We start from the raw sequence: 16,401 nt of genomic DNA, 5'->3' as shown, positions 1-16,401 counted from the left end.
GATAGACATAATACTCTTATACAGTATTTAGGCTTACAATTCTCAAGAGTAACTTTCCACCTATTCAACTCAGGTCATTGAGTACAGTGGGCAGTGGTGTTTCTATGATTTGTTGGGTGAGGCTCGAGTTACAGGGGCCACAGAGGGACCAGAGCACTAGACATTTATGAACGGAATGATAAGATGTTGTGAGTGGTTAGAGGGTAAGGGAGGGTCGGGCAAATAAGGGTCCGTCTTATTTCTGGCATGCTCCCACCCCTGTAGAAACACCAGTGGCAAAGGGTTCGAATCTCCTACAATACCACTAAACTTATCTCTTCATATTATATATTACAGATTGTACACAATGAATAAATAAACAACAAGATATATCATAATGCACTTCTTCACCTGTTTATTATCATTTCTATTGATCTCGCCGCTAATTACAGGTAAATATTGTTTATCTATTTCTCCGTCATAATACACGGAAACATCTTCCTAATATTGACGAATATTGGCCAATGTATCAAATAATCATTCGATATTATCGGTTTCAACTAGCTAGGTGATTGTGACACGATAGCAATGAGCCACCATTGACTCCAGACTATGCTGCCCAACAACATAGTAGAATGTGACACGATAGCAGTGAACCACCATTGATTTTAACTATCGTGTATTTTAACTATAGCTAGCAGTTGGTCCAGAGATAATCTATAATGTTTACAGTCTGTCTGTTTCGAGGGCTATGATAAGCTGTCTTCGCTGGCGTACAATCAAATCAAATCACCTCAGGATACAGGAAAGATGGTTAGTGCAGTCAAGGTATAGGACGAAGTTCGTAATAGCTAGACATTGTACCTATGTAATATTTATGATATGTTTTTGTTTTTACAGTATGTAATGCTGAACCAAGTTCACTTCCGGTCCAAAGATTTGATGGTTATTTTAACAATGAACAGAGACCGGAAGTAGGCAGTGCAGGTACAGTTCACTTGTAGATAATTCTTGGTTAATTCTCTCAATCATTCGAATCGGCTCACGGAAACTAACGAACATAGGCGAAGTTGAGCCGAATGTTATCTCGATATCTCCACTTAATGGTTAATATTCGAATGACAGATATACATGCCATAATCGAATTCCTTGACCCCAAAAACATATGTATATGTTTATTTTGTGTGTCTACTACTGGACATACTAACCTCCCAAAAAACTGATTTGTCAACTCAGTAAACATTTCAGAGAGTCCACATAGCTAATACTGGTATTTGTAATTTGGTAATCTAGTTTTGAGTGTCCACATAGCTAATAACGATATTTTGAAAATTTTCATAATCTTAATCATTTCATATCTATTTCAGGTCGGCATATAGCTAGAAATATTACCACGAATTATAGAGACCATACTTACTTCCCCTCGGGATGGGACAGACCCAACCCTCGCAGTATTTCGAATATTTTATTTAAGGGTCCGACGGGGCTGCCTTCCTACCATCGCAGATCGGCTCTATTCAGTTTCTTTGGTAAGTTCAGATCAGGTTGAATTACAATATTTTCTTCAGAGATGAAATGAATATCAAACCATTTTGGCAATGCTTCTTACAAAAGTATCCATTTACATCTGTGGTGTGTAGAATATTGAGGGAAATATATCACACAGTTCAAGTTTACTAATCTCACATGGATAAAGATTACAAAGATCTTATCACTGAATTATTTCCTTTCTTTCCACCTTCCAGGTCAGTTTGTCATGAGAGAAGTACTGGATACAGACGACACGACCTGCCCTGTCGAAGTTATCCAGACCCACGTTCCACGCTGTGACCCCGACTTCGACCCTGATTGTCATGGTAACCAGGTGATGCCGTATGAAAGATCGGCGTATGATAAAAGGACTGGACAATCTCCAAATAACCCAAGAAAACAGGTAAGCTGTTTCAAAATTTTTTTTAATTACCTCTGTCTTTTTCTTTCGCATTCATTCATTCATTCATTTATTCGTTCACTCACTCACTCACTCACCAATTTATCTATTCATTCATTCATTCATTCAATTTCAGATAAACAAAGCGTCGTGTTTTATAGACGGTAGTGTAGTATATGGAACTAATGCAGTTCGTAGTTCCTACCTACGAGAACCAGGTACAGGAAAACTCTACTGTGAAGATATCTGGGGGAAATTCCCTAAACTAAACGATGTACAAATGGCTTTTACTAATTTCCCTGGACAAAAACATAAATATAAAGATCAGTCAAAACTCTGGAGTAAGTAAAAGGTTGTTCTTTATCTTTTGAAAAGGTACCTCATTACTGATGTTCACATACCTGGTGTCGCGTTTTCAATTGAAAGTGTAACATAAATCCTTATATCTACCACAGATTTACAGCATTTCTCTTATTGTACACTACACGGCGTTGTACCAACAAACCAATCAGTGGCAAAAACGTAAGAAAGAAACCCCATTTGATTCCATTTTCAGGAATGGGAGACACACATATCTACGAGAATCCAGGACTTCTGTCTCTAGGTCTGGTATTCTTTCGTTACCATAACTACCAAGCCGACCAGATTATGTTGAAGAACCCCCAGATGTCGAATAATGAAGTATTTGAACGAGCGAGAAGATGGGTCATCGCAACTTTACAGGTTCCACATTTTTTGTTTTTACACATTTAAGATTCCTCGGCAGTTGGAAACTGAAAAAAAAAACGAAAAGGAAAGTCGAAGTCTAATGCTATTGCCCTGGCAAAATTTCACTCATTGCACACTTCATGATGTTGCCAATCTTCATTAGCTTTACTAGATGCAGAAACGTAGGACGTACAATTCCATTTCATTTCCCTTTAATTTTCTCCTTTCAAAAAATTCGAGTTTTGTTATTTCAGAAAATAATCATGTATGATTGGTTGCCATTGTTACTGAATGAGAATGTACAGAATTATACAGGTGAGTACTACCTTCTGTTTTATATCACCAGAAATACTTCTCAGTTGTTAACTAGTTTGATCAGATACCATAATTATGAAGTCTCTTTGTTGGACGGACAGTGCTGTAGACCTATGGAATGTTTTCTTACTTCGATTATTTATCCTGCCAAGATCATTTTAGACAAGATTCTAGATTGGTTCTTAAAGGGATTGTATAGGTTTTCAACTTTTAATGTGTATCAGGAACTCTGATATCATTGACTTGCACCATGCTATTTTTCAATCAGACGTCTGTGATTTTTGTTATTCTTTTAAAAACGTCACGTTCGTAGAAGCTGCTAATAATAACTTAGTATATTTGAGATAGTGACCTAGTCTGTAATTAGTTGTCAATGTTTGTATTTTCTGTAGGTTATAAACCTCGGGTACAGAGTGAAGTAACAGATATATTTGACGCAGCCGCAATACAATACATCCAAACACTGATACCACCAGCCATATACCAACGTACCAATAAATGTGAATTTCTGAAAGTAGGAAAATCCAAGGCTGGTAGATTATGCAACTCTTATTGGGACTCGAAGGTAAGAATTTAGAAGAAAATAGCTTGTTTGTGGGTACATGTATTTAGGTATCTATGTCAACTCGCCATCACCTTCAGAGAGTTCATATAGTTAATATTGTTTATTATTTATTTTGATTTGTCAACTTGTTACCCTTTCAGAGATCACTCATAGCTAATAGATATTTAATTTATTTACCTATCTTTGTAGTAAGATCTCATATTCGCTATGACCCCAAATCTTAGTTGTTTTGTGAAGGTTTCAAGAGAAAGATAAGTTGTATTTAATATTAAACTTCCAGGACGTAGTAAACGTTAATGGTTTAGAGAAGATTTTATTAGGTTTAACATCTCAGATAGCAGAACGAGAAGACCATGTTATAGTCGAGGATCTGAGAAGTAAGGTTCATCTTTCTTTTATTGGAATTATTCATTTAAAGGGGTTGTAAAAAGGATTTCTAAACGGGCTTTTGTCAACCGTCAGTTGTTCCGATAGTAGAAACCTAAATAACGAATATATTAACAGAACTGAGTACTAACTAGAACTGTGAACAGCTCTGAGTATGGAATAAGACCTTCTAGCTATCAACACCCGTCGTTTTTCAGTTTACCATTACATCAAGCAAAATTCCATTTTATTGATAGATCTTTTTTATTACATCCAGGTAAATTTTACGGTCCGTTGTTCTACTCCCGACACGACTCGGCCATGTTGACCATATTGAAAGGTCGTGATTACGGGCTACCTGATTATAATACAGCTCGTGTTAAGATGGGATTAGAACCAATCAAAAACTGGACTGATGTTAATCCGGAGCTGAATTCTACTGTAAGTTACTAAAATAGTTAATCTATACTGATTCATACTGAAATCATACTGAAACAAAGGCATTGGGCATAGTGAGGTACAAACTACAGAATCACTCACTTTCAAGGACAGAGATTGGTCTCACGTTAAATTTGCAGAGAGAGCATTGTAATTTTAAGATGGTCAACAAATTATTTCTCGGTTATTTTGGCACACTTGTCACTGGCCACAATTCGTGGTTTTTGATCACTGGTCAAACCTTTGTTTCAAGGATAGTAAGTCGAGTGTAGAAGGCTCTTCAGGATCTCCAGACTTGGCTTACTTTGATTATTCGCTGTAACCAAGAAAATCAGATTCAACATCTAACTTGAACTAAAACTCTTTTCAATCTTGCTCATTTTGCAGCTGATATCTGAATTAAAGATGCTACACCACGATAAATTAGACAAGATTGATATATTTACTGGTGGCTTGTTAGAAACGACTAGAAACGGACCCGGAGAACTCTTCCGTCATATTATTATAGATCAGTTTCTACGGTTACGTGATGGGGATCGATTCTGGTTTGAAAATAAACAAAATGGGTAAGTTGTGTTTATGTAGGTCTATGGTTCTCAACGGTGGGTCTTAACCACAGTAATCGGTTTACCATTTCAGTCGGTGATTAACTTCTGATATTTCTGAGAAATGACAGACAAAGGTTTCCAAGGTTTGGGAACCTAGTGTAGGTTATAGACTAATTTAATTATATTTTCCTTCCAGTATATTCAGTGAGGAAGAAATTAAAGAAATCCACAAGATAACTTTAAACAATGTTATTATATGGACTAGTAATGAAATAGAAGCTGAACATTTAGATCGGGATGCTTTCACTGTGTCCAAGGGTAAGTCGAGCTGTGGGAGAGGGCAGGGTGGTTCTTTGCACCTGGGATAAGTGGGGGACTAGTAGAGATGGCAGGTGGTTTTTAGGGTAAATTTAATGGGGAGGGGATATCTTTATGAAATAAAATGGACTAGTAAGGATATTCAGGCTGCAATAAAGAGCATGATGCTTTCACTGTGTCCAAGGGTAGGTCGAGGGTGGGACAGGGCATGAGGTTTTTCCTGTGTCCAGGGTTAAATTGAGGAACTGAGAATCATCTATATCTGAGCTGATGAGTCTTCTACCTCATGTCTGTAACCAAAAACAAAGGGTCGTTTTGACTGTACGACTATGCTTTAAACCATGTGCAATCCTGGTATAGTATGGTTTAAGCCCATGCTGAAGAAAGCTTAAAGCCGATCATATACAGGTATTGTTATTTTTCAGATCATCCGTGTCCCCAACCAGAACAGTTAACAGAAGATCAACTAGACGAGTGTCCTAAACATGTAGGATATGATTTTTTCTCGGGCAGTGAAATACCTTATATTATAATCTGGACTTGTATGGGACTGATTCCTATTGGTAAGACAGAGTTTTGTATTTTTACCAGGATGTTGAGGAAGGGAAGCTGCGAGAACGCACAGTGTTTTGCTGATTTTGAAACAGGAAATGATGAAAGCTTTGTTGAGCTAGAAAATGAGGACTGTCCGATCAACTGTTTTAAAGGTATTGCCGTGTTAAATGGTGTCAAAATAACACGTTCAAACAACGAAACAGCAGAATAATGCTAAGGCTAAAAGTATTTGTCTTGTATTTGTAGCGTGTATCCTAGTAGCTGTTATCCTGGCTAAAATTAAGAAATGGAAACATAAACAGAATCTCAAGGAGGCAAAATTTGAGATGGAAAGGAAGAGAGTTTTACGTAGAACATTATCTAATAGCATAGTAGGTGAGAAAATCATTTTCATTTTTTAACTCTCAGAATTTAGGCCGAAACCACGTGTGCTACAGGCTGTGAACTTTAAAGATCCCTCGACAGTTGGACATCGAAAAGGAGTAGACTAATGCAGCTGTCCTAGCAAAAATGTCTCTCGTTCCACACTGCATAGCGTTGACTGTCGTCATTGGTCCAGTCATGAGGTGCAAAGTGGACGTAAAACTAGATTCATTTTATTTTCTCACATGCCAGTAATTTCTCGGCTATCTAATTAACTGTATGTATGTTTCAGTCCATGATACATGTGAATGGCGATGTAAGAAAGAACCCTCCAGGAATATAGAGCTACATCTAACATCTAAAGGTTCCATCGAGATCTTCAGTTTATCAGGATCACATCTTCGCTGTATTAAACTGGTAGAACATATGACCATGACTATATATCTTAGTATAAACAAAGGCAGCAATGTTATGTTAATACAGATACCTAAAGAATACGACTTGGTAAGTTTTAGGTTTGGGAGTGGGTAGGTTAAAGAAGGACGGGGTGTTGGGATTGGGTTATGGGTAAGGGTGGGGTGAGATGAAGGGACCATGACTATATATCTTAGTATAAACAAAGGCAGCAATGTTATGTTAATACAGATACCTAAAGAATACGACTTGGTAAGTTTTAGGTTTGGGAGTGGGTAGGTTAAAGAAGGACGGGGTGTTGGGATTGGGTTATGGGTAAGGGTGGGGTGAGATGAAGGGACCATGACTATATATCTTAGTATAAACAAAGGCAGCAATGTTATGTTAATACAGATACCTAAAGAATACGACTTGGTAAGTTTTAGGTTTGGGAGTGGGTAGGTTAAAGAAGGACGGGGTGTTGGGATTGGGTTATGGGTAAGGGTGGGGTGAGATGAAGGGACCATGACTATATATCTTAGTATAAACAAAGGCAGCAATGTTATGTTAATACAGATACCTAAAGAATACGACTTGGTAAGTTTTAGGTTTGGGGGTGGGTAGGTTAAAGAAGGACGGGGTGTTGGGATTGGGTTATGGGTAAGGGTGGGGTGAGATGAAGGGACCATGACTATATATCTTAGTATAAACAAAGGCAGCAATGTTATGTTAATACAGATACCTAAAGAATACGACTTGGTAAGTTTTAGGTTTGGGGATGGGTAGGTTAAAGAAGGATGGGGTGTTGGGATTGGGTTATGGGTAAGGGTGGGGTGAGATGAAGGGACTATGACTATATATCTTAGTATAAATAAAGTCAGTAATGTTATGTTAATACAGATACCTAAAGAATACGATCTGGTAAGTTTTTGCAGTAAAAATTGAACTTTGGGTTAGTAAAGTGATTGTAATCATGTCTGTTCTTGTTAAATGCCCTTCTTCCTCACTGCATTGCGTTTATCTGTCTTTATTAGCCTTATAAATGACAGAAAATACTTCATTTCATTGTTCGTTCTCTTCACTAGGTATTGGTGTTTAACAGCGAATTAAATCGAAACGTTTTTGACGAAGATTTAAGTCAGTTTTTAGCCAGTTACGAGATTGAAACCGACTTGAAGGAGAAGAAACTAAAAGATATATATTCCATGGCCATGACGAAAGAAAAACGAAACAAACAGCTTGAGAAATTCTTTAAAACTGTTTTTACTGAGGTGGGTATAACTGATATTGTATGTCCGGTTCGTGAAAGTTAAAAGCTCTACAAGGGTCTCCCTTAGCAATATATGTACAAACCTACATAATCAATTTTAAATTTATACTATTACTAACGTTTGTTAAACCAAAGAACCGAACGCCATTGAGCAGATCGAAATGAATACTACATAACTATTTAGTCACTATTAACCTCTCAAATTGCAATTGTTCTCTTACTTCCTTTCAGGCGTTTAAACTGGATTACGACCCAGCATTTGAACAGAATCAGTTAGATATGAAAACACAGAGTAAAGAAATTCTAGAGATGGAATTATCTAAGGTAGGATATCTGCCATGTAAAGAGACATCAGTTTCTGATATAAACAGTTGGCCCGGGTGTCGGTTTTATCTTTGGGTGTCGAGAATTCTCAATTCCGAAGTGTTCTTCCTCCAAGTCCAAATATCACTCTGGTGATTGGAAAATCAACTGTCTGTTAATACGGGCTCATCACATCAATAGCTGGAGGATTATTTGGATTCATGGGTTAGCTAGCAGCCTGCTAGAAGTCTGAAACACTTAGCTACAGGGACGAATATGTTGTTGATACTTATTAACAATTGTTGATATCTTGTTAATATTTGTTGATATTTTGTTAATATTTGTTGATAGTATGTCTACATTTGTTGATATTTTGTTGATAATTTTGATATTTTGTCGACATTTTGTTAACATTTGTTGATATTTGTTAATATTTATTACAGGAAGAGTTTGCCGAAGCTCTAGCAGTAAAACCAGACAGTGATTTTATCAACCATTTCTTCAGTTTAATAGACGCTGATAGAAACGGTTATATTTCATTCCGAGAATTTCTACACGCTGTAGTTCTCTTCTCGAAAGGTTCGTCATGTTTCTTCTGATCTTTCAACATGTGTTTGTACTAACCCAGAGAATTTTGCATTAATGTTATATGCATCCATGTGATTAAAAGTGACAATTTGAAGTTTGTGTCCTCAATACCCTTTCTACGTGATCCTCCCCTTGTACACTTTCGTCCACCGATACTATACAAAGATGACTGAATCACAAGCTAAATGATAGTCGGTTATCCTATAGGGTGTCGTCACCCGGTACCCAAAGGGTTTAGTGCTTGGAGTTTTGAGGAATTCAGAGGAGGTTTCCTGCAATTCCAGAAACTAGATAATTGCGTCATTAAGGTGCTGTATATTGTCAGCCTATTTTATTTTCGTTCAGATAGTCATTATTTTGTTTGATACCCTAGGTTCCTGTCAAGATAAGTTACAGACGATATTTTATATGTACGATGCCGAGGGAAGTGGTCGAATGAACAGATACAATGTCTGTAAAATGTTCTCGTAAGTAAACATTGATTGCAATCGGTGGATAATTAGAAAGTCGACACTGGACCACTATAAAAGCACTGGCCCCCTCATCAAACACCTGACATATATATCCAACGACATGTTTGCCACAAAAGGAAAAACCAAAGCTAAGAGTGTTAATTAACCTCGTTGGTAGGTGGGCGAGCATGCTCCGCCTAGCTTGAGACACCAATCAGATTTGAGAAAAGAACTTCAAAGCCAAGGCTGAAGAATGATTCCAGGAACTTCATGTTACCAAAGAACACCATCCATTATTTTTGTATTTTCAGATCTCTGTTAGAACTAGCTCAGAGTAACGTTGAACAAGATGAAGTCGAGGAGCTGGTCGATTCGTTATGTGATAAAGCTGGCGTCGCCTCCGACCAAGACCTCTGTTTCGAGAACTTCTGTCAAATATTTGCCCCTCAGATGGATAAGTTGTGGAATGCCTCGATTGATTGGAAAGGTAGGTTGGAAATTTGAAAACTAAGGATTGTCATTAGCTAAAACTAAAATACTGTACCCTGCATTAGACACCGTATATCTTATTTTGGACAGTTGACTTATCTGTATTAATTGATGGATTTAATCATAAATTTTCAAAAAACTTCATTCCCTCATTTTGGTGCAAGATATTTGCAATTGCAGATGATGTTGTGTACTGTAATAATGAATTGTGTTTTACAGGATGTAAAGATCATCTCCCATCTCAACCTAAATCTAAAGACAGAAAACAGTAAGTTTTGTTTCTCAAGTTTTTTATAAAAGGCTAATTGTTATACATGTAATTTCATGGAGTTTGATCCTATTGTCACGGACTGCTGAATTATTGCCCTTGATCAAAATACATACATCATTATACATCAAAATCATCCAAAGAAATTACCAAGTGTTATGGAGGCAATGAGTAAAAATGCTTCTCTTTTAAAACTTTTTTGGGGATTGCATTAAGGGCCTTGATAGCTGAAATGCACACTTTGAGCATTTACTTGTTTCTACATTTTCTGTGTTATATTTATTAGATCTGAAGGAGAAATAAGGCACCGTCATTCAGTCCCGAACGAGAAAAATAACGCCTCGTTTAAAAACTTTACTCAAGTATCAGTTCGGGAACATTATACACCATTTAAAGCCAAGGTGAAGGTCATCAAACATTTTATAGAGAATTATCGTCAACATATATTTTTCCTGGTTTTGGTGTTTGGGATTGTGTTGGGATTGTTTGCTGAACGATTTTATTGTAAGTAACATTGTTTTTGTCCTTGCTTCTGATTTCCGCTCATTTGTTGTTACTGAAAACCTTTGTCCATTACCATTTCTTGATTGACCTGGCTAGTGAAATTAATGACCCATCATCCGAACCTCACCCATGAGGCCTTTAGCTAATGGGTGGATGTACCAAAAATGTGTGTAGAAGCAAGAAATTTTTGGAAAGTGCAAACTATTTGCACAAATCAAATCTTGATCTTAGATTTCGTGGTGCCACAAGTGAGCATGGAATACAATATTTCATGAAAGATAACCTCCCTGAAAGGTAAAATATTCAAATTAAGTGCACTCAAGAAGTGAATCAAAGATACTCCGCATGTTATGAAAACTGTGAATACATACAAGGATTAAGATACGATAAGGGGTGGTATGTGATGTTGGGTGTTCGATATGATGATGTTGGTGATGTCTTTGTAATTTCAGATTATACAGTAGAACGAGAACACAGTGGGTTAATGAGATTAATGTCGTATGGTATCAGTATAACTCGCGGTGCGGCGGCTGCCATGTCCTTCACCTTCTCCTTGCTGTTACTCACAATGTGTCGGAATACCATCACCTATCTCCGCAGCACCTTCCTTAATATGTTTATACCATTTGATTCTCATATCTCATTTCATAAGGTTATAGCTTGGACTGCTCTCTTCTTTAGTGGTGAGTTGATTTTCTTTTATAAAAACTGTCTTGAGTTTTATTCAACTAAACCTTTGGACAACTGTTTTTGAGTTATTGCCCTTGACTTGCAATGAGTAACTCGATTTTGTCATTCAGAAGGATGTGTTGTCTTTCGACCTGGCTCGTAGTTGGACTTGATTGTTCGGAGGGGCAAGTTATATATCTGGAGGGGTAATGGTGTATGTTTTTTTTTTGTATTTTTTTGCAGTTTAGTTGGTCTGTTGATAGAAAGTTTTCAAAGGGCAGTCCATTTTTGCCCCCATCCCTCCCACCCCTATTCTTCCCCCTATTGCTACAGGCCTGCGTTTGACAAAATGATTCTAAGACATCGTTGCTAACTGAATAATAAAGTTTACTTTCAAATGTGTACTATTTTACACTTATACACGATTATTACCTTGCCTGCCAAGCTAACTTTTAAGTCTTGGTTTTTTTTTGTTATTTCTAGGTCTACATGTAATTGGTTACAGTTTTAATTTTTACCATCTTGCTACTCAACCCACCAAGTTTCTGTGTATTTTTGATAGTATCGTGTTCCGAGCTGACAAATTACCGACCTTCAGTTTCTGGTTATTTGGCAACATGACAGGTAGGTTTTATTTTGTTAACAAGCACCATCATTCAGATACAAGCACGGCCTCAACTTCGACTTCATGGCTCATTCCTGGAAAGAGCGCGACATACGGTTTGCACGTTGAAGATAACTCTTTAGATAAAATTTAAAGAGACTAAACACCTTCTGGCATTTGAATTGGAATTGTCCACTTCCATTCGCTTACATCATTTTGTAAGTTTCGGTCTGAGCGATCAGAATTGGCGACCATCCAGTTGCTAATAGTCGTCTAATATCTCGATGATAGCATTTGGTCTACTGTGGTGCTTGGAATCACCTCCCATTTACACTTTAGTATCGTCCTTTTATATGTTATTTCCAACCAATGTTATAATATTTCAGGATTTACTGGTGTTTTATTAGTCGTTGTTTTATGTATCATGTATGTTTTCGCCACCCAAACAGCTAGAAGTCATATCTTCAATTTGTTCTGGTTGACTCATAAGTTGTTTATCATCATGTACGTTCTGGTCATTCTACATGGAGCCTCCATCATCGTCCAGAAACCATTATTCTTCGCCTATTTTATTGGTCCTGCTGCCTTGTTCACTCTGGATAAAATGATCAGCTTGAGTCGTAAGAAAACAGAAATTAATATTGTTAAAGCCATCAACCTTCCTTCAGGTAAATCTTTATTTTCCCTTCTTATATCGAAAATATTCCGGAACATTTTTCACACTTACTACAAAACATGTTTGCTGAATATATGGAGAATAAATATTTCTACCAGTCCCACTTCTTACACCTACAACTGAGGCTGTCCCGTTGTGCTCCTCCCCAATCTCAGATTTCTCTTGCACCTTCTTAACATTATGCTCAATAGGGACGCAGGCTAAAGAAATAGATCAGTTGTCTGAAAATCGCATTACAATGTTTCAAGTTCTGTTTTAATACTTCTGGCTTAAGCTTCAATGAAACACTACTGAACTGGGCATAACAGACAGATCCACTTTTTGCATCTATTTCTATTCCTTCTTTATTTTCAGATGTGACAATGTTGGAATTTAAACGACCCCCGAAGTTTGAGTATAAATCTGGCCAGTGGGTGAGGATCGCGTGTCTGTCTCACGGTAGTAACGAATATCACCCCTTCACCCTGACGTCTGCCCCTCATGAGGATACCCTGAAGGTCCATATTAGGGCACTGGGACCCTGGACGTGGAACATTAGACAGACTTTTGATCTCGAGAATCTTAAAGATAACCCTTATCCTAAGGTATGACCATTTTTTCAACTTAAACTATATAATTAAACACAGAATCAAAACATTGAAATAAACAACCAACAGATACTGTGAAGATCGACCTTATTCTAAAACTTTCCCGAAAATTTTGTAAAGAATTCACGTCCGTTCCTTATTCATTCTCTATCTTCTCTGTTTCAGTTATTTTTAGATGGACCATACGGTGCAGGTCAACAAGATTGGTATCAATATGAGGTATCTCTATTAGTTGGTGCTGGTATTGGTGTTACACCTTATGCTTCCATTCTTAAAGACTTCGTTCACATGACCTCCATCAAAAATACTTACAAGGTCAAATGTCAGAAGGTATGTCGGCTAAAAACAAGAACCTTATCTTGGTCATACATAATATTAGTCATCCTATGAGCTATAGTTTACTTCCGGTTGTCCAGTTGGGATTTATATCAACGCTCTAAAGACTGTCTTCTAAAGTCATAGTTAATGTGGATCACAGGTTGGATGGTTGGAAAAATCACATGCACAAGACACTTCATGGAATTGGCCGTTATCATTAGCCAAATCCGATGAAGAAAAGTATGAAGTAAAACATTTTATAGACACAACTGTGATGAAAGATCACATTGGTCACTGGAGTCAATGGTCAAAAGTACATGCAGCTGAGTGGAGTTAATCTGTATTTCAAAAGTTTTATGTTTATGTGTTTCAGCTATATTTTATTTGGGTAACGGGAAGTCAGAGACATTTTGAATGGTTGATAGATATTTTACGAGAAGTAGAAGAGATAGACGAGAGAGGGATGGTCTCTATTGATATCTTTATTACTCAATTCTTTCAAAACTTCGATCTAAGAACCGCCATGTTGGTAAGTTGATACAAAGATAACTCTTACTCTTCCAAGCACACTAGTTGTTGCTCTACTTCTGTCATTTAACAGTTTTAGCTGGCAATAGAGGCACCCATATACTGATAATCTAAACCAGATGGCACAACGAATGGTTTTCTTGAAAATGCAACGCAGTGCTATCAGATTGGAATTCTGCCAATTCCATAAAGTAAGTATTGAAGTAAGTTCAGCACAGCTAAGTTCCCACGCCAGTTCTTAAACAACATTGTGTTGATGCTCTGAATGTCCACAATGTGTCATGTCACAACCAATATTCTAACAGTTTAGTAACTTTCTTTCAGTATGTATTTGAAGAACATTTCCAGAAGATGACTGGTGGTAAGAGTGTTTATACTGGATTGAAGGCTACCACTCATTTCGGCCGACCACAACTCAATAATATCATGACGGCTGTTAACAGAGCTCATCCTATGGTATGTATCCACAAAGGGGCACAGGTCCATTGATAGGGGTGGGATGCACAGAGCAAGCTCGTTGACGGTGGGACAAATTCCGTAAATATTTACAGGCATAAAGGAAATTCAAGGAGCAGGTTTGAGGTGTCTCAGAGTTAAAACTGATAAATTTACATACTCAGCTTCATCTGCCTATACTGTCTTTCAAAGTGGTGAATTCAAGGGCAATAACTCCAATATATAACATTGAAAATATAAGGTCTGAAGATAGTACATAATGCAATACATTTCTAATTTCAGACGCGTAAGATTGGAGTATTTAGTTGTGGACCACCAGGGGTAACTAAAGGTGTTGAACGAGCCTGTGTAGACGCCAGTAAATCAACTAAAGCTATATTTGAACATCATTATGAAAATTTCTAAACAGTGTTGGACATTGTGACACTTTGTATGGAATTGGTGCTATTTCAAATAATTCCTAGAAAATAATTTGACAATGTTTGTTGCTTCTTACGTCAAAATTGATATCTTCAGAATAACAATGGAGGTGATTTATTTAATACTGAAACCAGAATTATTGTGCTTTATTGCTTACGGCTTTTGAATACTGGCGAATTTCCCGTGATCATCAATATGTTGTCCCATACGCGCACCCGTGCACGTTGCTTCTGTCAAACAAGAAGAGTTTTATATTAGATGTGATGAAATGTCTTTATTCAGCTTTGTTTTTATTATTGTATGTACGTCATCAGAAGAAAAGGCTACTTTTCCAAGCAAAAAAGACTACATTTCTGAGCAAAGGTGCTACATTTTGGGGGTAAGGGCTACATGTTTAGGGGGTGTATCTTTAGAGTACAAGGGCTAGCTACATCCAGAACATTTTGAGGGGCAACATGCGTGATACAGGTATTTTTATTGGGTAGAAAGTCGGCCATCCATAGAATCTAGTAGGAATATGTAGCAATAGGAGAGATCCGTCAGGATGTCATAGAGGTGGTTTGTGTATCACATGATGCACAACTTAAACAGTTGTAAGAGTGATTTTTCCTACCAATTGCCCTACTCCAGTCATGCATGTGTTCTATTTTTAGTATATCATGACCAAGTCCATTTCTCCTATTAGCTGTGAATATAAACGACATGAAAGATCAGACAGGACTCTTGGATTCTACGTATTTAATAAATTATATAGTATTTAACAATAGATATGATACACTCAATGTTATACATACATATAGCTGTACAGTTTCATGGTACACACTTTGACAGTACAGTCTCATGGTACAGACTTTGACAGTACAGTCTCATGGTACAGACTTTGACAGTGCAGTTCCGTGGTACACAGTTTTGTGGTACATACTTTGACAGTTCACTTTGGACAATACAATGATTGTACAGTTTCTTGGTACACTCTTTGACAGTACAGTCCAATGGTACATACCTTTACAGTACAGTTTCTTGGTACATACTTTGACAGTGCGGTTTCATGGTACATACTTTGACAGTTCCCTTTGGACATACAGTTGCAGTTGTACAGTTTCATGGTACACACTTTGACAGTGCACTTTGGACAGTACAGTAGTACAGTTTCTTGGTACAAACTTGACAGCTGTATTCATTACAGTTTCAGTTCTACACACTTTGACAGTACTGTCATTGATGTACAGCTTCTTGGTGCCTATTTGGACAGTAGTGGTAGCTGTACAGTTTCTTGGTACACGCTTTGACAGTTGTACAGGTTCTTGGTACCTACTTAAACAGTACTCTTTCATGGTTCACACCTTGACAGTACAGTGAGAGTTGTGCAGTTTCTTTGACTGTGTTTTGGTACACAAATTGACAGAATAGTGGTTAATAATAACAAGATATGGATAAATTAATTTTGTTGTTTGGTTATAATGTAGGGCTTTGTACATATACATTCAGAATACATATGTATCTTGATATAAATAAAACAGTAACTGTACAGCTTTATTGTACATCTCTGGTGTACAACATTTTTTTTCTTGGTAAGTATTAGTTACAGGTTAATGGTACAGTTAAATGGTACTGTATCGAATACAGTATAATTAATGATAAATGTTACACATAAACCATGCATATTGACTGAAGATACACCAAATAAAGTGGGGTCTTCTTTCTGCTGTAATGTAAATGCTAAAGTGAAATGTCATTAAAGTTCATCGTAACAATTATTTTGAGACACAGGGTCAAGTCATCTGAATAATC

At 37.2% G+C, this 16,401-nt stretch overlaps 1 protein-coding gene across 1 annotated transcript; it reads left to right on the top strand.

Annotated features, from left to right (window-relative positions):
• Positions 1-376: 376 nt before the first annotated feature.
• LOTGIDRAFT_235234 (hypothetical protein) lies at positions 377-14,947 on the top strand (the record flags this gene model as incomplete). Its single annotated transcript, XM_009064288.1, has 35 exons — positions 377-431; positions 880-966; positions 1,347-1,508; positions 1,725-1,912; positions 2,046-2,250; positions 2,466-2,632; positions 2,872-2,932; positions 3,325-3,497; positions 3,778-3,874; positions 4,141-4,304; positions 4,689-4,867; positions 5,046-5,167; positions 5,593-5,730; positions 5,969-6,097; positions 6,378-6,589; positions 6,731-6,751; positions 6,893-6,913; positions 7,055-7,075; positions 7,217-7,237; positions 7,379-7,399; positions 7,564-7,749; positions 7,980-8,072; positions 8,495-8,630; positions 9,013-9,106; positions 9,403-9,578; positions 9,800-9,848; positions 10,135-10,352; positions 10,805-11,035; positions 11,505-11,645; positions 12,012-12,293; positions 12,656-12,885; positions 13,054-13,218; positions 13,580-13,735; positions 14,059-14,190; positions 14,473-14,947. 35 exons carry the CDS (start codon positions 377-379, stop codon positions 14,593-14,595), a joined length of 4,656 nt encoding a protein of 1,551 aa, XP_009062536.1. The 3' UTR covers positions 14,596-14,947.
• Between the last annotated feature and the right edge of the window lie 1,454 nt (positions 14,948-16,401).

The sequence above is a fragment of the Lottia gigantea genome (genome assembly GCF_000327385.1).
Source record: "Lottia gigantea unplaced genomic scaffold LOTGIsca_61, whole genome shotgun sequence".
NCBI lineage: Eukaryota > Metazoa > Mollusca > Gastropoda > Lottiidae > Lottia > Lottia gigantea.
The sequence above is the reverse complement of the archived record's forward strand: the minus strand, read 5'-3'. Positions and strand labels throughout refer to the sequence as shown.